At 52.0% G+C, this 26,112-nt stretch overlaps 1 protein-coding gene across 7 annotated transcripts in view; it reads left to right on the forward strand.

Annotated features, from left to right (window-relative positions):
• Positions 1-7,671: 7,671 nt before the first annotated feature.
• LOC134965708 (ephrin type-B receptor 2) overlaps positions 7,672-26,112 on the forward strand; it is a 393,650-nt gene continuing 375,209 nt past the window's right edge. For all 7 annotated transcript variants that reach the window (XM_063942016.1, XM_063942018.1, XM_063942019.1 and 4 more), the window contains exon 1: positions 7,672-7,823. In XM_063942016.1, coding sequence (XP_063798086.1) covers positions 7,772-7,823 — 52 coding nt within the window. In that variant the 5' untranslated portion in view covers positions 7,672-7,771. The remainder of the gene's footprint in view (positions 7,824-26,112) is intronic.

The following is a 26,112-nucleotide window of genomic DNA, read 5'->3' on the forward strand; positions in this document are numbered from 1 at the left end:
TAGGATGCTGGGACAGTGTATATAGGGATACAGTATATAGGATGCTGGGATAGTATATACATACAGTATATACTGTAGGGATACAGTATATAGGATGCTGGGATAGTATATACATATAGTATATACAGGGATACAGTATATAGGATGCTGGGACAGTATATACATTGATACAGTATATAGGATGCTGGGACAGTATATACAGGGATACAGTATATAGGATGCTGGGACAGTATATACATTGATACAGTATATAGGATGCTGGGACAGTGTATACAGGGATACAGTATATAGGATGCTGGGACAGTATACACATTGATACAGTATATAGGATGCTGGGACAGTATATACATTGATACAGTATATAGGATGCTGGGACAGTATATACATTGATACAGTATATAGGATGCTGGGACAGTATACACATTGATACAGTATATAGGATGCTGGGACAGTATATACATTGATACAGTATATAGGATGCTGGGAAAGTGTATACAGGGATACAGTATATAGGATGCTGGGACAGTATATACATTGATACAGTATATAGGATTCTGGGACAGTATATATATTGATACAGTATATAGGATGCTGGGACAGTGTATACAGGGATACAGTATATAGGATGCTGGGACAGTATATACATTGATACAGTATATAGGATGCTGGAACAGTATACACATTGATACAATATATAGGATGCTGGGACAGTATATACATTGATACAGTATATAGGATGCTGGGACAGTATACACATTGATACAGTATATAGGATGCTGGGACAGTATATACATTGATACAGTATATAGGATGCTGGGACAGTATACACATTGATACAGTATATAGGATGCTGGTACAGTAAATACATTGATACAGTATATAGGATGCTGGGACAGTATACACATTGATACAGTATATAGGATGCTGGGACAGTATATACATTGATACAGTATATAGGATGCTGGGACAGTATACACATTGATACAGTATATAGGATGCTGGGACAGTATATACAGGGATACAGTATATAGGATGCTGGGACATTATATACAGGGATACAGTGTATGGGATGCTGGGACAGTATACACATTGAAACAGTATATAGGATGCTGGGACAGTATACACATTGATACAGTATATAGGATGCTGGGACAGTATACACATTGATACAGTTTATAGGATGCTGGGACAGTATATACAGGGATACAGTATATAGGATGCTGGGACAGTGTATACATTGATACAGTATATAGGATGCTGGGACAGTATACACATTGATACAATATATATAGGATGCTGGGACAGTATATACAGGGATACAGTATATAGGATGCTGGGACAGTATATACATTGATACAGTATATATAAGATGCTGGGACAGTATATACAGGGATACAGTGTATAGGATGCTGGGACAGTTTATACAGGGATACAGTATATAGGATGCTGGGAAAGTATACACATTGATACAGTATATAGGATGCTGGGACAGTATATACATTGATACAGTATATAGGATGCTGGGACAGTATATACATTGATACAGTATATAGGATGCTGGGACAGTATATTCAGGGATACAGTGTATAGGATGCTGGGACAGTGTAAACAGGAATACAGTATATAGGATGCTGGGACAGTATATACATTGATACAGTATATAGGATGTTGGGACAGTATATACATTGATACAGTATATAGGATGCTGGGACAGTATATACATTGATACAGTATATAGGATGTTGGGACAGTATACACATTGATACAGTATGTAGGATGCTGGGACAGTATACACATTCATACAGTATATAGGATGCTGGGACAGTATATACATTGATACAGTATATAGGATGCTGGGACAGTATATACATTGATACAGTATATAGGATGCTGGGACAGTATACACTTTGCTTCAGTATATAGGATGCTGGGACAGTATATACATTGATACAGTATATAGGATGCTGGGACAGTATACACTTTGCTTCAGTATATAGGATGCTGGGACAGTATATACATTGATACAGTATATAGGATGCTGGGAAAGTGTATACAGGGATACAGTATATAGGATTCTGGGACAGTATATACATTGATACAGTATATAGGATGCTGGGACAGTGTATACAGGGATATTGTATATAGGATGCTGGGACAGTATATACAGGAATACAGTATTTATGATGCTGGGACAGTATACACTGCTGGGACAGTATACACATTGATACAGTATATAGGATGTTGGGACAGTATATACATTGATACAGTATATAGGATGCTGGGACAGTATATACATTGATGCAGTATATAGGATGTTGGGACATTATACACATTGATACAGTATATAGGATGCTGGGACAGTATACACATTGATACAGTATATAGGATGCTGGGACAGTGTATACATTGATACAGTATATAGGATGCTGGGACAGTATATACATTGATACAGTATATAGGATGCTGGGACAGTATATACATTGATACAGTATATAGGATGCTGGGACAGTATACACATTGATACAGTATATAGGATGCTGGGACAGTATATACATTGATACAGTATATAGGATGCTGGGAAAGTGTATACAGGGATACAGTATATAGGATGCTGGGACAGTATATACATTGATACAGTATATAGGATTCTGGGACAGTATATACATTGATACAGTATATAGGATGCTGGGACAGTATACACATTGATACAATATATAGGATGCTGGGACAGTATATACAGGGATACAGTATATAGGATGCTGGGACAGTATATACATTGATACAGTATATATAAGATGCTGGGACAGTATATACAGGGATACAGTGTATAGGATGCTGGGACAGTTTATACAGGGATACAGTATATAGGATGCTGGGAAAGTATACACATTGATACAGTATATAGGATGCTGGGACAGTATATACATTGATACAGTATATAGGATGCTGGGACAGTATATACATTGATACAGTATATAGGATGCTGGGACAGTATATTCAGGGATACAGTGTATAGGATGCTGGGACAGTGTAAACAGGAATACAGTATATAGGATGCTGGGACAGTATATACATTGATACAGTATATAGGATGCTGGGACAGTATATACATTGATACAGTATATAGGATGTTGGGACAGTATACACATTGATACAGTATATAGGATGTTGGGACAGTATATACATTGATACAGTATATAGGATGCTGGGACAGTATATACATTGATACAGTATATAGGATGTTGGGACAGTATACACATTGATACAGTATGTAGGATGCTGGGACAGTATACACATTGATACAGTATATAGGATGCTGGGACAGTATATACATTGATACAGTATATAGGATGCTGGGACAGTATATACATTGATACAGTATATAGGATGCTGGGACAGTATACATTTTGCTTCAGTATATAGGATGCTGGGACAGTATATACATTGATACAGTATATAGGATGCTGGGACAGTATACACTTTGCTTCAGTATATAGGATGCTGGGACAGTATATACATTGATACAGTATATAGGATGCTGGGAAAGTGTATACAGGGATACAGTATATAGGATTCTGGGACAGTATATACATTGATACAGTATATAGGATGCTGGGACAGTGTATACAGGGATATTGTATATAGGATGCTGGGACAGTATATACAGGAATACAGTATTTATGATGCTGGGACAGTATACACTGCTGGGACAGTATACACATTGATACAGTATATAGGATGTTGGGACAGTATATACATTGATACAGTATATAGGATGCTGGGACAGTATATACATTGATACAGTATATAGGATGTTGGGACATTATACACATTGATACAGTATATAGGATGCTGGGACAGTATACACATTGATACAGTATATAGGATGCTGGGACAGTGTATACATTGATACAGTATATAGGATGCTGGGACAGTATATACATTGATACAGTATATAGGATGCGGGGACAGTATATACATTGATACAGTATATAGGATGCTGGGAAAGTGTATACAGGGATACAGTATATAGGATGCTGGGACAGTATATACATTGATACAGTATATAGGATTCTGGGACAGTATATACATTGATACAGTATATAGGATGCTGGGACAGTATACACATTGATACAATATATAGGATGCTGGGACAGTATATACAGGGATACAGTATATAGGATGATGGGACAGTATATACATTGATACAGTTTATAGGATGCTGGGACAGTGTATACAGGGATACAGTATATAGGATGCTGGGACAGTATATACAGGAATACAGTATTTATGATGCTGGGACAGTATATACATTGATACAGTATATAGGATGCTGGGATAGTATACACATTGACACAGTATATAGGATGCTGGGACAGTATATACATTGATAAAGTATATAGGATGCTGGGACAGTATACACATTGATACAGTATATAGGATACTGGGACAGTATATACATTGATACAGTATATAGGATGCTGGGACAGTATACACATTGATACAGTTTATAGGATGCTGGGACAGTATACACATTGATACAGTATATAGGATGCTGGGACAGTATACACATTGAAACAGTATATAGGATGCTGGGACAGTATACAAATTGATACAGTATATAGGATGCTGAAACAGTATATACATGGATACAGTATATAGGATGCTGGGACAGTATATACACATTTATACAGTATATAGGATGCTGGGACAGTATATACAGGGATACAGTATATAGGATGCTGGGACAGTGTATATAGGGATACAGTATATAGGATGCTGGGACAGTATATACATTGATACAGTATATAGGATGCTGGGACAGTATATACATTGATACAGTATATAGGATGTTGGGACAGTATATACATTGATACAGTATATAGGATGCTGGGACAGTATACACATTGATACAGTATAAAGGATGTTGGGACAGTATACACATTGATACAGTATATAGGATGCTGGGACAGTGTATACAGGGATACAGTATATAGGATGCTGGGACAGTATATACAGGAATACAGTATTTATGATGCTGGGACAGTATACACATTGATACAGTATATAGGATGCTGGGACAGTATACACATTGATACAGTATATAGGATGCTGGGACAGTATACACATTGATACAGTATATAGGATGCTGGGACAGTTTACACATTGATACAGTATATAGGATGCTGGGACAGTATACACATTGATACAGTATATAGGATGCTGGGACAGTATATACATTGATACAGTATATAGGATGCTGGGACAGTATACACATTGATACAATATATAGGATGCTGGTACAGTATACACATTGATACAGTATATAGGATGCTGGGACAGTATACACATTGATACAGTATATAGGATGCTGGGGCAGTATATACATTGATACAGTATATAGGATTCTACATTGATACAGTATATAGGATGTTGGGACAGTATATACATTGATACAGTATATAGGATGCTGGGACAGTGTATATAGGGATACAGTATATAGGATGCTGGGATAGCATATACAGGGATACAGTATATAGGATGCTGGGACAGTATACACATTGATACAGTATATAGGATGCTGGGACAGTGTATACAGGGATACAGTATATAGGATGCTGGGACAGTATACACATTGATACAGTATATAGGATGCTGGGACAGTATACACATTGATACAATATATAGGATGCTGGGACAGTATATACAGGGATACAGTATATAGGATGATGGGACAGTATATACATTGATACAGTTTATAGGATGCTGGGACAGTGTATACAGGGATACAGTATATAGGATGCTGGGACAGTATACACATTGATACAGTATATAGGATGCTGGGACAGTATACACATTGATACAGTATATAGGATGCTGGGACAGTATATACATTGATACAGTATATAGGATGCTGGGACAGTATATACATTGATACAGTATATAGGATGCTGGGACAGTGTATACAGGGATACATGATGCTGGGACAGTATACACATTGATACAGTATATAGGATGCTGGGACAGTATACACATTGATACAGTATATAGGATGCTGGGACAGTATACACATTGATACAGTATATAGGATGCTGGGACAGTATATACATTGATACAGTATATAGGATGCGGGGACAGTATATACATTGATACAGTATATAGGATGCTGGGACAGTATATACATTGATACAGTATATAGGATGCTGGGACAGTATACACATTGATACAGTATATAGGATGCTGGGACAGTATATACATTGATACAGTATATAGGATGCTGGGACAGTATACACATTGATACAGTATATAGGATGCTGGGACAGTATACAAATTGATACAGTATATAGGATGCTGGAACAGTATACACATTGATACAGTATATAGGATGCTGGGACAGTATACACATTGATACAGTATATAGGATGCTGGGACAGTATACACATTGATACATTATATAGGATGCTGGGACAGTATACACATTGATACAGTAAATAGGATGCTGGGACAGTATACACATTGATACAGTATATAGGATGCTGGGACAGTATACACATTGATACAGTATATAGGATGCTGGGACAGTATATACATTGATACAGTATATAGGATGCTGGGACAGTATACACATTGATACAGTATATAGGATGCTGGGACAGTATACACATTGATACAGTATATAGGATGCTGGGACAGTATATACATTGATACAGTATATAGGATGATGGGACAGTATATACATTGATACAGTATATAGGACGCTGGGACAGTATATACATTGATACAGTATATAGGATGCTGGGACAGTATACACATTGATACAGTATATAGGATGCTGGGACAGTATACACATTGATACAGTATATAGGATGCTGGGACAGTATACACATTGATACAGTATATAGGATGCTGGGACAGTATACACATTGATACAGTATATAGGATGCTGGGACAGTATACACATTGACACAGTATATAGGATGCTGGGACAGTATATACATTGATACAGTATATAGGATGCTGGGACAGTATATACATTGATACAGTATATAGGATGCTGGGACAGTATATACATTGATACAGTATATAGGATGCTGGGACAGTATATACATTGATACAGTATATAGGATGCTGGGACAGTATATACATTGATACAGTATATAGGATGCTGGGACAGTATATACATTGATACAGTATATAGGATGCTGGGACAGTGTATAGAGGGATACAGTATATAGGATGCTGGGACAGTGTATACAGGTATACAGTATATAGGATGCTGGGACAGTATATACATTGATACAGTATATAGGATGCTGGGACAGTATATACATTGATACAGTATATAGGATGCTGGGACAGATAGTATTGGAGACATTGTTGCAGCTCTGTGTGCTGATAGACAGGTCAGGAAGAGTCCATTGTGCATGAGGGGTGTGTGCTGTGAGTGGGGCAGTATGGGTGCCGGGGGTGTCGGGTGGGGGGGCTCCTGTGCGGGTGGAGTTGGCAGGGGGGCACTCTCCGTTGCGGGTGGTAGGGGTAATGGGGGCGGGGGCAGCACTGGGGGCAGGGGGCAGGGTGCAGCTCCCGCAGGACACCCCCGTGCGGGCAGCGCAGATGGTATGGTCCGGGCTTGGGCTGAGCTCAGTCTCTTTCTCTCCTCAGTCTCAGGTTCGCTGCTCTCCTGCGGTCACCTCGGGCCCCTGCATGCCGCTCTCCCGGGGCCCCCAGCGCCGCATGCTGCCGATGGATGTGAGTGAGCAGTGAGCTGAGGATGGCGCTGTGGTGGCTGCTGTGTGCCCTGCCCCTGGCCCTGGCTGTGGAGGGTGAGTACCCAGTGCAGAGCACTGCCATATGCTGACAGATGAGCTGTGTGTGAGTGTGGGTGCAGAGCTGTTCTGTCTGTTGTGCAGAACAATTAGATGTTGGATGCAGAGCATTTCTGTCTGTTGTGCAGAACAATTAGCTGTGGGTGCAGAACAATTAGATGTTGGATGCAGAGCATTTCTGTCTGTTGTGCAGAACAATTAGATGTTGGATGCAGAGCATTTCTGTCTGTTGTGCAGAACAATTAGCTGTTGGTGCAGAGCATTTCTGTCTGTTGTGCAGAACAATTAGATGTTGGGTGCAGAGCATTTCTGGCTGTTGTGCAGAACAATTAGATGTTGGGTGCAGAGCATGGTTGCGCTGTATGGTCATATTGGGGTTGCAGTGAATTAATGGCTGTATTGCGAGGTGTGGTACATTGATATATTGGGTGCAGAGCGTTTATATTACGGGACTGGGGTGCCGTACTTTGTGAGCATCTATCTTGTTTATTAAGTGACGAGGGGTACTGGGCAGTTGTAATTGGGCTGCTGGGTGGTTTCGGTTAGGGGTGATGTGCAGCTAGGTTTAGTGTTCTGGACGATTAGATTAGGGGTACAGGATGGGTAGGTTACCTAGGTACGATGGACAGTTAGACTAGGGGTGCTGGGTGGTTAGGTTAGGAGTAATGGACAGTTAGATTAGAGGTGCTAGACGGTAAGGTTAGGGGTGATGAACAGTTAGATTAGGGGTGCTGAATGGCTAGGTTAGGGGTGCTGGACAGTTAGATTAGTTGTGATGGACAGTTATGTTAGGGGGTTCGGTGGTTAGATTAGGGGCGCTGGGCGGTTAGGTTAGGGGTGCTGGACGGTTAGGCTTGGCGGTTAGGTTAGGGTTGCTGGGCGGTTTGGCTTGGTGGTTAGGTTAGGGGTGCTGGTCGGTTAGGTTAGGTGTGCTGTATGGTTAGGTTGGGGGTGCTGGACTGTTAGGCTGGGCGGTTAGATTAGGTGTGCTGTATGGTTAGGCTGGGCGGTTAGGTTGGTGGTGCTGGATGGTTAGGCTGGGTGGTTAGGGGTGCTGGTCGATTAGGTTGTGGGTGCTGGATGGTTAGGCTTGGTGGTTAGGGGCTTGGAGGTTAGGTTAGGGGTGCTGAATGGTTAGGCTGAGCGGTTAGGTTGGGGGTGCTGGATGGTTAGGCTGGGCGGTTAGGTTGGGGGTGCTGGATGGTTAGGCTGGGCGGTTAGGTTGGGGGTGCTGGATGGTTAGGCTTGGCGGTTAGGTTGGGGGTGCTGGATGGTTAGACTTCGCAGTGTGGTTGCAGGTGCTGGATGGTTAGGTTGGGGGTGCTGGATGGTTAGGCTGGGCGATTAGGTTGGGGGTACTGGATGGTTAGGCTGGGCGGTCTGGTTGCAGGTGCTGGATGGTTAGGTAGGTAGCCATGGTAGATGGCTGTAGTACTACAATGGCAGTAATTGTATAGATTTATTATTTCTAAGTGTAATTTGACAATAGAGGATTGACATCTAATTTTACGTATATAAGAATAAAAGTCAGAGGGAAGATGTGAATCCTCTATTGTCAAATGACACTTAGAAATAATAAATCTCTACAATTGCTGCCATTGTATTGTGTCATTTTCCTGTTGCACAAGGTTGGCATGGAGTGTACGTTGGGTAAGTTTCCAGTGGTACACTACGCTGTGATTGTGTTTCTTCAAGTATTGCTACTATGTGATTATATAGAGGAATTATTATATCAACAGAACTGATACACTGACTCCAGCCAGTCAGGAGGTCACTTACCCCAACACAGAGGTGCAGCGACTTACCCCAGGAACTGCGCTCTATAATGATGTTATATGTGTGTACGGCAGTGTCATTATATTCACAGTTACGTTTTACATTATTACAAGAGTGCCCCATAACGAGTTGTCTCTGTACCATAGCGGGGGGCTTCCAGTCACACGAGAGCTGCACAGAGCGGGGGGCTTCCAGTCACACGAGAGCTGCACAGTGCGGGGGGCTTCCAGTCACACGAGAGCTGCACAGAGCGGGGGGCTTCCAGTCACACGAGAGCTGCACAGTGCGGGGGGCTTCCAGTCACACGAGAGCTGCACAGTGCGGGGGGCTTCCAGTCACACGAGAGCTGCACAGTGCGGGGGGCTTCCAGTCACACGAGAGCTGCACAGAGCGGGGGGCTTCCAGTCACACGAGAGCTGCACAGTGCGGGGGGCTTCCAGTCACACGAGAGCTGCACAGTGCGGGGGGCTTCCAGTCACACGAGAGCTGCACAGTGCGGGGGGCTTCCAGTCACACGAGAGCTGCACAGAGCGGGGGGCTTCCAGTCACACGAGAGCTGCACAGTGCGGGGGGCTTCCAGTCACACGAGAGCTGCACAGTGCGGGGGGCTTCCAGTCACACGAGAGCTGCACAGAGCGGGGGGCTTCCAGTCACACGAGAGCTGCACAGTGCGGGGGGCTTCCAGTCACACGAGAGCTGCACAGTGCGGGGGGCTTCCTGTCACACGAGAGCTGCACAGTGCGGGGGGCTTCCAGTCACACGAGAGCTGCACAGTGCGGGGGGCTTCCAGTCACACGAGAGCTGCACAGAGCGGGGGGCTTCCAGTCACACGAGAGCTGCACAGTGCGGGGGGCTTCCAGTCACACGAGAGCTGCACAGTGCGGGGGGCTTCCAGTCACACGAGAGCTGCACAGTGCGGGGGGCTTCCAGTCACACGAGAGCTGCACAGAGCGGGGGGCTTCCAGTCACACGAGAGCTGCACAGTGCGGGGGGCTTCCAGTCACACGAGAGCTGCACAGTGCGGGGGGCTTCCAGTCACACGAGAGCTGCACAGAGCGGGGGGCTTCCAGTCACACGAGAGCTGCACAGTGCGGGGGGCTTCCAGTCACACGAGAGCTGCACAGTGCGGGGGGCTTCCTGTCACACGAGAGCTGCACAGTGCGGGGGGCTTCCAGTCACACGAGAGCTGCACAGAGCGGGGGGCTTCCAGTCACACGAGAGCTGCACAGAGCGGGGGGCTTCCTGTCACACGAGAGCTGCACAGTGCGGGGGGTTTCCTGTCACACGAGAGCTGCACAGTGCGGGGGGCTTCCAGTCACACGAGAGCTGCACAGTGCGGGGGGCTTCCAGTCACACGAGAGCTGCACAGTGCGGGGGGCTTCCTGTCACACGAGAGCTGCACAGTGCGGGGGGCTTCCAGTCACACGAGAGCTGCACAGAGCGGGGGGCTTCCAGTCACACGAGAGCTGCACAGAGCGGGGGGCTTCCTGTCACACGAGAGTTGCACAGTGCGGGGGGCTTCCTGTCACACGAGAGCTGCACAGAGCGGGGGGCTTCCAGTCACACGAGAGCTGCACAGTGCGGGGGGCTTCCAGTCACACGAGAGCTGCACAGAGCGGGGGGCTTCCTGTCACACGAGAGCTGCACAGTGCGGGGGGCTTCCTGTCACACGAGAGCTGCACAGAGCGGGGGGCTTCCAGTCACACGAGAGCTGCACAGTGCGGGGGGCTTCCAGTCACACGAGAGCTGCACAGTGCGGGGGGCTTCCAGTCACACGAGAGCTGCACAGTGCGGGGGGCTTCCAGTCACACGAGAGCTGCACAGAGCGGGGGGCTTCCTGTCACACGAGAGCTGCACAGTGCGGGGGGCTTCCAGTCACACGAGAGCTGCACAGTGCGGGGGGCTTCCAGTCACACGAGAGCTGCACAGTGCGGGGGGCTTCCAGTCACACGAGAGCTGCACAGTGCGGGGGGCTTCCAGTCACACGAGAGCTGCACAGAGCGGGGGGCTTCCAGTCACACGAGAGCTGCACAGTGCGGGGGGCTTCCAGTCACACGAGAGCTGCACAGTGCGGGGGGCTTCCAGTCACACGAGAGCTGCACAGAGCGGGGGGCTTCCTGTCACACGAGAGTTGCACAGTGCGGGGGGCTTCCAGTCACACGAGAGCTGCACAGTGCGGGGGGCTTCCAGTCACACGAGAGCTGCACAGAGCGGGGGGCTTCCTGTCACACGAGAGCTGCACAGTGCGGGGGGCTTCCTGTCACACGAGAGCTGCACAGAGCGGGGGGCTTCCAGTCACACGAGAGCTGCACAGTGCGGGGGGCTTCCTGTCACACGAGAGCTGCACAGAGCGGGGGGCTTCCAGTCACACGAGAGCTGCACAGTGCGGGGGGCTTCCAGTCACACGAGAGCTGCACAGTGCGGGGGGCTTCCAGTCACACGAGAGCTGCACAGAGCGGGGGGCTTCCTGTCACACGAGAGCTGCACAGTGCGGGGGGCTTCCTGTCACACGAGAGCTGCACAGAGCGGGGGGCTTCCAGTCACACGAGAGCTGCACAGTGCGGGGGGCTTCCAGTCACACGAGAGCTGCACAGTGCGGGGGGCTTCCAGTCACACGAGAGCTGCACAGTGCGGGGGGCTTCCAGTCACACGAGAGCTGCACAGTGCGGGGGGCTTCCAGTCACACGAGAGCTGCACAGTGCGGGGGGCTTCCAGTCACACGAGAGCTGCACAGTGCGGGGGGCTTCCTGTCACACGAGAGCTGCACAGTGCGGGGGGCTTCCTGTCACACGAGAGCTGCACAGAGCGGGGGGCTTCCAGTCACACGAGAGCTGCACAGTGCGGGGGGCTTCCAGTCACACGAGAGCTGCACAGTGCGGGGGGCTTCCAGTCACACGAGAGCTGCACAGAGCGGGGGGCTTCCAGTCACACGAGAGCTGCACAGTGCGGGGGGCTTCCAGTCACACGAGAGCTGCACAGAGCGGGGGGCTTCCAGTCACACGAGAGCTGCACAGAGCGGGGGGCTTCCAGTCACACGAGAGCTGCACAGAGCGGGGGGCTTCCAGTCACACGAGAGCTGCACAGAGCGGGGGGCTTCCTGTCACACGAGAGCTGCACAGAGCGGGGGGCTTCCAGTCACACGAGAGCTGCACAGAGCGGGGGGCTTCCTGTCACACGAGAGCTGCACAGTGCGGGGGGTTTCCTGTCACACGAGAGCTGCACAGTGCGGGGGGTTTCCTGTCACACGAGAGCTGCACAGTGCGGGGGGCTTCCTGTCACACGAGAGCTGCACAGTGCGGGGGGCTTCCAGTCACACGAGAGCTGCACAGTGCGGGGGGCTTCCAGTCACACGAGAGCTGCACAGTGCGGGGGGCTTCCAGTCACACGAGAGCTGCACAGTGCGGGGGGCTTCCTGTCACACGAGAGCTGCACAGAGCGGGGGGCTTCCAGTCACACGAGAGCTGCACAGTGCGGGGGGCTTCCAGTCACACGAGAGCTGCACAGAGCGGGGGGCTTCCAGTCACACGAGAGCTGCACAGTGCGGGGGGCTTCCAGTCACACGAGAGCTGCACAGAGCGGGGGGCTTCCAGTCACACGAGAGCTGCACAGAGCGGGGGGCTTCCAGTCACACGAGAGCTGCACAGAGCGGGGGGCTTCCAGTCACACGAGAGCTGCACAGAGCGGGGGGCTTCCAGTCACACGAGAGCTGCACAGAGCGGGGGGCTTCCTGTCACACGAGAGCTGCACAGAGCGGGGGGCTTCCAGTCACACGAGAGCTGCACAGAGCGGGGGGCTTCCTGTCACACGAGAGCTGCACAGTGCGGGGGGCTTCCTGTCACACGAGAGCTGCACAGTGCGGGGGGCTTCCTGTCACACGAGAGCTGCACAGAGCGGGGGGCTTCCTGTCACACGAGAGCTGCACAGAGCGGGGGGCTTCCTGTCACACGAGAGCTGCACAGTGCGGGGGGTTTCCTGTCACACGAGAGCTGCACAGTGCGGGGGGCTTCCTGTCACACGAGAGTTGCACAGTGCGGGGGGCTTCCTGTCACACGAGAGCTGCACAGAGCGGGGGGCTTCCAGTCACACGAGAGCTGCACAGTGCGGGGGGCTTCCAGTCACACGAGAGCTGCACAGCGCGGGGGGCTTCCAGTCACACGAGAGCTGCACAGAGCGGGGGGCTTCCTGTCACACGAGAGCTGCACAGTGCGGGGGGCTTCCTGTCACACGAGAGCTGCACAGAGCGGGGGGCTTCCAGTCACACGAGAGCTGCACAGTGCGGGGGGCTTCCAGTCACACGAGAGCTGCACAGTGCGGGGGGCTTCCAGTCACACGAGAGCTGCACAGCGCGGGGGGCTTCCAGTCACACGAGAGCTGCACAGAGCGGGGGGCTTCCTGTCACACGAGAGCTGCACAGTGCGGGGGGCTTCCTGTCACACGAGAGCTGCACAGAGCGGGGGGCTTCCTGTCACACGAGAGCTGCACAGAGCGGGGGGCTTCCAGTCACACGAGAGCTGCACAGTGCGGGGGGCTTCCAGTCACACGAGAGCTGCACAGTGCGGGGGGCTTCCAGTCACACGAGAGCTGCACAGAGCGGGGGGCTTCCTGTCACACGAGAGCTGCACAGTGCGGGGGGCTTCCAGTCACACGAGAGCTGCACAGTGCGGGGGGCTTCCAGTCACACGAGAGCTGCACAGTGCGGGGGGCTTCCAGTCACACGAGAGCTGCACAGTGCGGGGGGCTTCCAGTCACACGAGAGCTGCACAGTGCGGGGGGCTTCCAGTCACACGAGAGCTGCACAGTGCGGGGGGCTTCCTGTCACACGAGAGCTGCACAGAGCGGGGGGCTTCCAGTCACACGAGAGCTGCACAGTGCGGGGGGCTTCCAGTCACACGAGAGCTGCACAGTGCGGGGGGCTTCCAGTCACACGAGAGCTGCACAGAGCGGGGGGCTTCCTGTCACACGAGAGCTGCACAGAGCGGGGGGCTTCCTGTCACACGAGAGTTGCACAGTGCGGGGGGCTTCCTGTCACACGAGAGCTGCACAGAGCGGGGGGCTTCCAGTCACACGAGAGCTGCACAGTGCGGGGGGCTTCCAGTCACACGAGAGCTGCACAGTGCGGGGGGCTTCCAGTCACACGAGAGCTGCACAGAGCGGGGGGCTTCCTGTCACACGAGAGCTGCACAGTGCGGGGGGCTTCCTGTCACACGAGAGCTGCACAGAGCGGGGGGCTTCCAGTCACACGAGAGCTGCACAGTGCGGGGGGCTTCCAGTCACACGAGAGCTGCACAGTGCGGGGGGCTTCCAGTCACACGAGAGCTGCACAGTGCGAGGGGCTTCCAGTCACACGAGAGCTGCACAGTGCGGGGGGCTTCCAGTCACACGAGAGCTGCACAGAGCGGGGGGCTTCCAGTCACACGAGAGCTGCACAGTGCGGGGGGCTTCCAGTCACACGAGAGCTGCACAGTGCGGGGGGCTTCCAGTCACACGAGAGCTGCACAGAGCGGGGGGCTTCCAGTCACACGAGAGCTGCACAGTGCGGGGGGCTTCCAGTCACACGAGAGCTGCACAGAGCGGGGGGCTTCCAGTCACACGAGAGCTGCACAGTGCGGGGGGCTTCCAGTCACACGAGAGCTGCACAGTGCGGGGGGCTTCCAGTCACACGAGAGCTGCACAGTGCGAGGGGCTTCCAGTCACACGAGAGCTGCACAGTGCGGGGGGCTTCCAGTCACACGAGAGCTGCACAGTGCGGGGGGCTTCCAGTCACACGAGAGCTGCACAGTGCGGGGGGCTTCCTGTCACACGAGAGCTGCACAGTGCGGGGGGCTTCCAGTCACACGAGAGCTGCACAGTGCGGGGGGCTTCCAGTCACACGAGAGCTGCACAGAGCGGGGGGCTTCCAGTCACACGAGAGCTGCACAGTGCGGGGGGCTTCCAGTCACACGAGAGCTGCACAGAGCGGGGGGCTTCCTGTCACACGAGAGCTGCACAGTGCGGGGGGCTTCCTGTCACACGAGAGCTGCACAGAGCGGGGGGCTTCCAGTCACACGAGAGCTGCACAGTGCGGGGGGCTTCCAGTCACACGAGAGCTGCACAGAGCGGGGGGCTTCCTGTCACACGAGAGCTGCACAGTGCGGGGGGCTTCCTGTCACACGAGAGCTGCACAGAGCGGGGGGCTTCCAGTCACACGAGAGCTGCACAGTGCGGGGGGCTTCCAGTCACACGAGAGCTGCACAGAGCGGGGGGCTTCCAGTCACACGAGAGCTGCACAGAGCGGGGGGCTTCCAGTCACACGAGAGCTGCACAGTGCGGGGGGCTTCCAGTCACACGAGAGCTGCACAGTGCGGGGGGCTTCCAGTCACACGAGAGCTGCACAGTGCGGGGGGCTTCCAGTCACACGAGAGCTGCACAGTGCGGGGGGCTTCCTGTCACACGAGAGCTGCACAGTGCGGGGGGCTTCCAGTCACACGAGAGCTGCACAGAGCGGGGGGCTTCCAGTCACACGAGAGCTGCACAGTGCGGGGGGCTTCCAGTCACACGAGAGCTGCACAGAGCGGGGGGCTTCCAGTCACACGAGAGCTGCACAGTGCGGGGGGCTTCCAGTCACACGAGAGCTGCACAGAGCGGGGGGCTTCCAGTCACACGAGAGCTGCACAGAGCGGGGGGCTTCCAGTCACACGAGAGCTGCACAGAGCGGGGGGCTTCCTGTCACACGAGAGCTGCACAGTGCGGGGGGCTTCCTGTCACACGAGAGCTGCACAGAGCGGGGGGCTTCCAGTCACACGAGAGCTGCACAGAGCGGGGGGCTTCCTGTCACACGAGAGCTGCACAGTGCGGGGGGTTTCCTGTCACACGAGAGCTGCACAGTGCGGGGGGCTTGCAGTCACACGAGAGCTGCACAGTGCGGGGGGCTTCCAGTCACACGAGAGCTGCACAGAGCGGGGGGCTTCCAGTCACACGAGAGCTGCACAGTGCGGGGGGCTTCCAGTCACACGAGAGCTGCACAGTGCGGGGGGCTTCCAGTCACACGAGAGCTGCACAGTGCGGGGGGCTTCCTGTCACACGAGAGCTGCACAGTGCGGGGGGCTTCCTGTCACACGAGAGCTGCACAGTGCGGGGGGCTTCCTGTCACACGAGAGCTGCACAGTGCGGGGGGCTTCCAGTCACACGAGAGCTGCACAGAGCGGGGGGCTTCCAGTCACACGAGAGCTGCACAGTGCGGGGGGCTTCCAGTCACACGAGAGCTGCACAGTGCGGGGGGCTTCCTGTCACACGAGAGCTGCACAGAGCGGGGGGCTTCCAGTCACACGAGAGCTGCACAGTGCGGGGGGCTTCCAGTCACACGAGAGCTGCACAGTGCGGGGGGCTTCCAGTCACACGAGAGCTGCACAGTGCGGGGGGCTTCCTGTCACACGAGAGCTGCACAGTGCGGGGGGCTTCCTGTCACACGAGAGCTGCACAGTGCGGGGGGCTTCCTGTCACACGAGAGCTGCACAGTGCGGGGGGCTTCCAGTCACACGAGAGCTGCACAGTGCGGGGGGCTTCCAGTCACACGAGAGCTGCACAGTGCGGGGGGCTTCCTGTCACACGAGAGCTGCACAGTGCGGGGGGCTTCCAGTCACACGAGAGCTGCACAGTGCGGGGGGCTTCCAGTCACACGAGAGCTGCACAGAGCGGGGGGCTTCCAGTCACACGAGAGCTGCACAGAGCGGGGGGCTTCCAGTCACACGAGAGCTGCACAGAGCGGGGGGCTTCCTGTCACACGAGAGCTGCACAGTGCGGGGGGCTTCCTGTCACACGAGAGCTGCACAGAGCGGGGGGCTTCCAGTCACACGAGAGCTGCACAGAGCGGGGGGCTTCCTGTCACACGAGAGCTGCACAGTGCGGGGGGTTTCCTGTCACACGAGAGCTGCACAGTGCGGGGGGCTTCCAGTCACACGAGAGCTGCACAGTGCGGGGGGCTTCCAGTCACACGAGAGCTGCACAGTGCGGGGGGCTTCCAGTCACACGAGAGCTGCACAGTGCGGGGGGCTTCCTGTCACACGAGAGCTGCACAGTGCGGGGGGCTTCCTGTCACACGAGAGCTGCACAGTGCGGGGGGCTTCCTGTCACACGAGAGCTGCACAGTGCGGGGGGCTTCCAGTCACACGAGAGCTGCACAGAGCGGGGGGCTTCCAGTCACACGAGAGCTGCACAGTGCGGGGGGCTTCCAGTCACACGAGAGCTGCACAGTGCGGGGGGCTTCCTGTCACACGAGAGCTGCACAGAGCGGGGGGCTTCCAGTCACACGAGAGCTGCACAGTGCGGGGGGCTTCCAGTCACACGAGAGCTGCACAGTGCGGGGGGCTTCCAGTCACACGAGAGCTGCACAGTGCGGGGGGCTTCCTGTCACACGAGAGCTGCACAGAGCGGGGGGCTTCCAGTCACACGAGAGCTGCACAGTGCGGGGGGCTTCCAGTCACACGAGAGCTGCACAGTGCGGGGGGCTTCCAGTCACACGAGAGCTGCACAGTGCGGGGGGCTTCCTGTCACACGAGAGCTGCACAGTGCGGGGGGCTTCCTGTCACACGAGAGCTGCACAGTGCGGGGGGCTTCCTGTCACACGAGAGCTGCACAGTGCGGGGGGCTTCCAGTCACACGAGAGCTGCACAGTGCGGGGGGCTTCCAGTCACACGAGAGCTGCACAGTGCGGGGGGCTTCCTGTCACACGAGAGCTGCACAGTGCGGGGGGCTTCCAGTCACACGAGAGCTGCACAGAGCTGTGCTGTACCCGGGGCTCTTGGCATGTACAGTTATTTCTCAGACTCTATAATACAGATTACACGTGTCTCCCTGCTCCCGTGGCTGTGTGGTCTGTTGTGGTATCCCAGGTGCGGCCACATGATGGGGGGACAGACACCCCTGGATACTGTCACGCTGTGTCAGGCCTGTCTTTGTTTTGCAGATTGTCCGCTCATCACCATTACTGTCATTCCCAGAGCTGGTCCCGGACAATGGCAACCGCAACGTGGCCGCTCAGCCCTGGGGGTGTAGGGGGCCTGTGGCCGCTCAGCCCTGGGGGTGTAGGGGGCCTGTGGCCGCTCAGCCCTGGGGGTGTAGGGGGCCTGTGGCCGCTCAGTCCTGGGGTGTAGGGGGCCTGTGGCCGCTCAGCCCTGGGGGTGTAGGGGGCCTGTGGCCTCTCAGCCCTGGGGGTGTAGGGGGCCTGTGGCCGCTCAGTCCTGGGGGTGTAGGGGGCCTGTGGCCGCTGAGCCCTGGGGGTGTAGGGGGCCTGTGGCCGCTCAGCCCTGGGGGTGTAGGGGGCCTGTGGCCGCTCAGTCCTGGGGTGTAGGGGGCCTGTGGCCGCTCAGCCCTGGGGGTGTAGGGGTCCTGTGGCCGCTCAGTCCTGGGGTGTAGGGGGCCTGTGGCCGCTCAGCCCTGGGGGTGTAGGGGGCCTGTGGCCGCTCAGTCCTGGGGTGTAGGGGGCCTGTGACCGCTCAGTCCTGGGGTGTAGGGGGCCCGTGGCCGCTCAGCCCTGGGGGTGTAGGGGGCCTGTGGCCGCTCAGCCCTGGGGGTGTAGGGGGCCTGTGGCCGCTCAGTCCTGGGGTGTAGGGGGCCTGTGACCGCTCAGCCCTGGGGTTGTAGGGGGCCTGTTGCCGCTCAGCCCTGGGGGTGTAGGGGGCCTGTGGCCGCTCAGTCCTGGGGGTGTAGGGGGCCTGTGGCCTCTCAGCCCTGGGGGTGTAGGGGGCCTGTGGCCGCTGAGCCCTGGGGGTGTAGGGGGCCTGTGGCCGCTGAGCCCTGGGGGTGTAGGGGGCCTGTGGCCGCTCAGCCTTGGGGGTGTAGGGGGCCTGTGGCCGCTCAGCCCTGGGGGTGTAGGGGGCCTGTGGCCGCTGAGCCCTGGGGGTGTAGGGGGCCTGTGGCCGCTGAGCCCTGGGGGTGTAGGGGGCCTGTGGCCGCTGAGCCCTGGGGGTGTAGGGGGCCTGTGGCCGCTGAGCCCTGGGGGTGTAGGGGGCCTGTGGCATGAGCTGGTGGTGTGTTGTGAGTCACAGTGTCAGGGTTTGGTATAAATATTGGCCGGAGACCATCCAGCACTGTGAGAGAAAGGAGGGAGGGGGCTGCAAGTGGTTTTAATTATAGTGGGATGAAGGGTTTGTTTTCTTAATATCGGTATACGTGGCTTTATTAATGGTTGGGGAGCGGTGCCCAGTGTTCCGTAGTAGGAACGGACATTCAGACGCCGGCTACAGTACCTACGGCGATTCTCATGTACTTGTTCTTGTAGATTGCAAGCTCCTGTGCACCCAGCGTGGTCTGGTCAGCCTGTGAGTGTGACGGGGCTCTCGCTGGGACACTCAGTCAGTAGTCCGCTCCGGGGTGGGATCCGCACTACACAGAATGTAAATCCTCTTACAAAGGGCTGCCGGCATTGTGCCATTCCCCATTGACTGTGTGTTGTGTGCCTGCCGGAGGGCCCTGCATTCCTCTGCAGTGTGCCGCTGTGATGACCCTATGACCGGGTGTGTTCCAGCACCCACACATTACCGCTGTCACCTCCAATCAGACTTCTGTGTAACTATTGTGTCATGCGTGTCTGCCCATGTAATATCTGTGACTGTCACGTATGCATGTATGATGGAGGATCCCTGTCTTCCCATGTACATTCTGTGACTGTCACGTGTGCATGTATGATGGAGGATCCCTGTCTTCCCATGTACATTCTGTGACTGTCACGTGTGCATGTATGATGGAGGATCCCTGTCTTCCCATGTAATATCTGTGACTGTCACGTGTGCATGTATGATGGGGGATCCCTGTCTTCCCATGTAATATCTGTGACTGTCACGTGTGCATGTATGATGAGGGATCCCTGTCTTCCCATGTACATTCTGTGACTGTCACGTGTGCATGTATGATGGGGGATCCCTGTCTTCCCATGTAATATCTGTGACTGTCATGTGTGCATGTATGATGGGGGATCCCTGTCTTCCCATGTACATTCTGTGACTGTCACGTGTGCATGTATGATGGGGATCCCTGTCTTCCCATGTAATATCTGTGACTGTCACGTGAGCATGTATGATGGGGATCCCTGTCTTCCCATGTAATATCTGTGACTGTCACGTGTGCATGTATGATGGGGATCCCTGTCTTCCCATGTAATATCTGTGACTGTCATGTGTGCATGTATGATGGGGGATCCCTGTCTTCCCATGTAATATCTGTGACTGTCACGTGAGCATGTATGATGGGGATCCCTGTCTTCCCATGTAATATCTGTGACTGTCACGTGAGCATGTATGATGGGGATCCCTGTCTTCCCATGTAATATCTGTGACTGTCACGTGTGCATGTATGATGGGGGATCCCTGTCTTCCCATGTAAATTCTGTGACTGTCACGTGTGCGTGTATGATGGGGGATCCCTGTCTTCCCATGTAAATTCTGTGACTGTCACGTGTGCATGTATGATGGGGATCCCTGTCTTCCCATGTAAATTCTGTGACTGTCACGTGTGCATGTATGATGGGGGATCCCTGTCTTCCCATGTAAATTCTGTGACTGTCACGTGTGCATGTATGATGGAGGATCCCTGTCATCCTATGTAATATCTGTGACTGTCACGTGTGCATGTATGATGGAGGATCCCTGTCATCCCATGTTCAAGTACGATAGAGGATCCCCGTCATCCCATGTACATTCTGTGACTGTCATGTGTGCATGTATGATGCAGGATCCCTGTCATATCATGTAAATTTGGTGATGATACTGTGTGTGCCCCTTGTAATAATATGCAGGAGTCTCGCTGTGGTCTCCTTCTATGAGCCGAGTTACATACATAGGTCACGCTGTGGTCTCCAGCTCTGTGCCGTGTTACATACATAGGTCATGCAGCCGTCTCCAGCTCTGATCCGTGTTACATACATAGGTCACGCTGTGGTCTCCAGCTCTGTGCCGTGTTACATACATAGGTCATGCAGTTGTCTCCAGCTATGATCCATGTTACATACAAAGGTCATGCTGTGGTCTCCTTCTATGAGCTGTGTTACATACATAGGTCACGCTGTGGTCTCCAGCTCTGATCCGTGTTACATACATAGGTCACGCTGTGGTCTCCAGCTCTGAGCCATGGTACATACATAGGTCACGCCGCTGTGGTCTCCAGCTCTAAGCCGTGTTACATACATAGGTCACGCTGTGGTCTGAGCCGTGTTACATACATAGGTCACGCTGTGGTCTGAGCCGTGTTACATACATGGGTCACGCTGTGATCTGAGCCGTGTTACATACTGAGTCGTGTTACATGGGGACAAAGTGGATGTTTTCTGTTGATCAGAGACGGTGTTCCATGTGACTATGGGACAGGGGAGAGGTTTATGTGTGCGCATGTTACAGGGAATAAACGGCACTCACAGGGTTACCCCTTCCCTAGTGTTTAGGACTTTAAATGTCTTGCAGGGATGTGATCTGGGAAACTATGTATCTGGGGTAAGTATGTACATTCCTCATTAGCTGGGCAATACACACCTCATCCCGCACCAAGGCCCTCATTCCGAGTTGTTCGCTCGGTATTTTTCATCGCATCACAGTGAAAATTCGCTTAGTACGCATGCGCAATGTTCGCACTGCGACTGCGCCAAGTAACTTTACTATGAAGAAAGTATTTTTACTCACGGCTTTTTCTTCGCTCCGGCGATCGTAATGTGATTGACAGGAAATGGGTGTTACTGGGCGGAAACACGGCGTTTCAGGGGCGTGTGGCTGAAAACGCTACCGTTTCCGGAAAAAACGCAGGAGTGGCCGGGGAAACGGTGGGAGTGCCTGGGCGAACGCTGGGTGTGTTTGTGACGTCAACCAGGAACGACAAGCACTGAAATGATCGCACAGGCAGAGTAAGTCTGGAGCTACTCTGAAACTGCTAAGTAGTTAGTAATCGCAATATTGCGAATACATCGGTCGCAATTTTAAGAAGCTAAGATTCACTCCCAGTAGGCGGCGGCTTAGCGTGTGTTACTCTGCTAAATTCGCCTTGCGACCGATCAACTCGGAATGAGGGCCCATGTTGTTGTACCATATATACACAGCAATCGCCTCATACACAATGTGTGTAATGTGCTTTTATGTACACCTCTGTTTCTCCATACATGCCTCAAGATGTACAGCTGTATACACCGTGCCTTACATGGACGTGTCATCAGGAAATAATTATATTATATGTATATATGAATCTGTGTCTGCAGCAGTGTGCTACAGGGAAGATAAGGACATTTTACCCATTGTCAGGGATTTCTTCCTATGCACTCAGCACTGTAGGGATTGGGAGGAGGCGGCTCTATGATGTAGGGATGAGGAGGATACGTCTCTATGATGTAGGGATGAGGAGGATACGTCTCTATGATGTAGGGATGAGGAGGATACGTCTCTATGATGTAGGGATGAGGAGGATACGTCTCTATGATGTAGGTATTAGGAGGATACGTCTCTATGATGTAGAGTTTAGGAGGATACGTCTCTATGATGTAGGGTTAAGGAGGATACGTCTCTATGATGTAGGAATTAGGAGGAGGTGGCTCTATGATGTAGTGGGTTAGGAGGAGACGGCTCTATGATGTAGGGATTAGGAGGATACGTCTCTATGATGTAGGGATTAGGAGGATACGTCTCTATGATGTAGGGATGAGAAGGATACGTCTCTATGATGTAGGTATTAGGAGGATACGTCTCTATGATGTAGGGTTTAGGAGGATACGTCTCTATGATGTAGGATTTAGGAGGATACATCTCTATGATGTAGGGATTAGGCGGATACGTCTCTATGATGTAGGGTTTAGGAGGATACGTCTCTATGATGTAGGGATTGGGAGGAGGCGGCTCTATGATGTAGGGATTAGGAGGATACGTCTCTATGATGTAGGAATTAGGAGGATACGTCTCTGATGTAGGGATTAGGAGGATACGTCTCTATGATGTAGGAATTAGGAGGATACGTCTCTATGATGTAGGATTTAGGAGGATACGTCTCTATGATGTAGGGTTTAGGAGGATACGTCTCTATGATGTAGGGTTTAGGAGGATACGTCTCTATGATGTAGGGTTTAGGAGGATACGTCTCTATGATGTAGGGATTAGGAGGAGGTGGCTCTATGATGTAGTGGGTTAGGAGGAGGTGGCTCTATGATGTAGGGATTGGGAGGAGGCGGCTCTATGATGTAGGGATTAGGAGGATACGTCTCTATGATGTAGGGATGGGGAGGATACGTCTCTATGATGTAGGTATTAGGAGGATACGTCTCTATGATGTAGGGTTTAGGAGGATACGTCTCTATGATGTAGGGTTTAGGAGGATACGTCTCTATGATGTAGGAATTAGGAGGAGGTGGCTCTAAAATGTAGTGGGTTAGGAGGAGACGGCTCTATGATGTAGGGATTAGGAGGATACGTCTCTATGATGTAGGGATTAGGAGGATACGTCTCTATGATGTAGGGATGAGGAGGATACGTCTCTATGATGTAGGTATTAGGAGGATACGTCTCTATGATGTAGGGATTAGGAGGATACGTCTCTATGATGTAGGGATTAGGAGGAGGCGGCTCTTTGATGTAGGTATTAGGAGGATACGTCTCTATGATGTAGGTATTAGGAGGATACGTCTCTATGATGTAGGTATTAGGAGGATACGTCTCTATGATGTAGGGTTTAGGAGGATACGTCTCTATGATTTAGGGTTTAGGAGGATACGTCTCTATGATGTAGGGATTAGGAGGATACGTCTCTATGATGTAGGGTTTAGGAGGATACGTCTCTATGATGTAGGAATTAGGAGGAGGTGGCTCTTTGATGTAGTGGGTTAGGAGGAGGCGGCTCTATGATGTAGGGATTGGGAGGAGGCAGCTCTATGATGTAGGGATTAAGAGGATACGTCTCTATGATGTAGGGTTTAGGAGGATACGTCTCTATGATGTAGGAATTAGGAGGAGGTGGCTCTATGATGTAGTGGGTTAGGAGGAGGTGGCTCTATGATGTAGGGATTGGGAGGAGGTGGCTCTATGATGTAGGGATTGGGAGCAGGTGGCTCTATACTGTAGGGATTGGGAGGAGGTGGCTTTATGATGTAGGGATTGGGAGGAGGTGGCTCTATGATGTAGTGGATTAGGAGGAGGTGGCTCTATGATGTAGGGATTGGGAGGAGGTGGCTCTATGATGTTGTGGATTAGGAGGAGGTGGCTCTATGATGTAGGGATTGGGAGGAGGTGGCTCTATGATGTTGTGGATTAGGAGGAGGTGGCTCTATGATGTAGGGATTGGGAGGAGGAGGCTCTGATGTAGGGATTCGGAGGAGGTGGCTCTATAATGTAGGGATTGGGAGGAGGTGGCTCTATGATGTAGGGATTGGGAGGAGGTGGCTCTATGATGTAGTGGGTTAGGAGGAGGTGGCTCTATGATGCAGGGATTAGGAGGAGATGGCTCTATGATGTAGGGATTGGGACGAGGTGGCTCTATGATGGAGGGATTGGGAGGAGGTGGCTCTATGATGGAGGGATTGGGAGGAGGTGGCTCTATGATGTAGGGATTAGGAGGAGTTGGCTCTATGATGTAGGGATTAGGAGGAGTTGGCTCTATGATGTAGGGATTGGGAGGAGGTGGCTCTATGATGTAGGGATTGGGAGGATACGTCTCTATGATGCAGGGATTAGGAGGATACGTCTCTATGATGTAGGGTTTAGGAGGATACATCTCTATGATGTAGTGTTTAGGAGGATACGTCTCTATGATGTAGGGATGAGGAGGATACGTCTCTATGATGTAGGTATTAGGAGGATACGTCTCTATGATGTAGTGTTTAGGAGGATACGTCTCTATGATGTAGTGTTTAGGAGGATACGTCTCTGATGTAGGGATTAGGAGGATACGTCTCTATGATATAGGGATTGGGAAGAGGCGGCTCTATGATGTAGGTATTAGGAGGATACGTCTCTATGATGTAGGGATGAGGAGGATACGTTTCTATGATGTAGGAATTAGGAGGAGGTGGCTCTATGATGTAGGGATTGGGAGAGGTGGCTCTATGATGTAGTGGATTAGGAGAAGGTGGCTCTATGATGTAGGGATTGGGAGGAGGTGGCTCTATGATGTAGGGATTGAGAGCAGGTGGCTCTATACTGTAGGGATTGGGAAGAGGTGGCTCTATGATGTAGGGTTTGGGAGGAGGAGGCTCTATGATGTAGGGATTAGGAGGAGGTTGCTCTATGATGTAGGGATTGGGAGGAGGTGGCTCTGCACTGTAGGGATTAGGAGGAGGTGGCTCTATGATGTAGGATTGGGAGGAGGTGGCTCTATGATGTAGGGTTTAGGAGGATACGTCTCTACGATGTAGGGATTGGGAGGACATGGCTCTATGATGTAGGGTTTAGGAGGATACGTCTATATGATGTAGGGATTAGGAGGATACGTCTCTATGATGTAGGGATTAGGAGGATACGTCTATATGATGTAGGGATGAGGAGGATACGTCTTTATGATGTAGGTATTAGGAGGATAC

Source organism: Pseudophryne corroboree, chromosome 10, assembly GCF_028390025.1.
Source record: "Pseudophryne corroboree isolate aPseCor3 chromosome 10, aPseCor3.hap2, whole genome shotgun sequence".
NCBI classification, from domain to species: Eukaryota; Metazoa; Chordata; class Amphibia; order Anura; family Myobatrachidae; genus Pseudophryne; species Pseudophryne corroboree.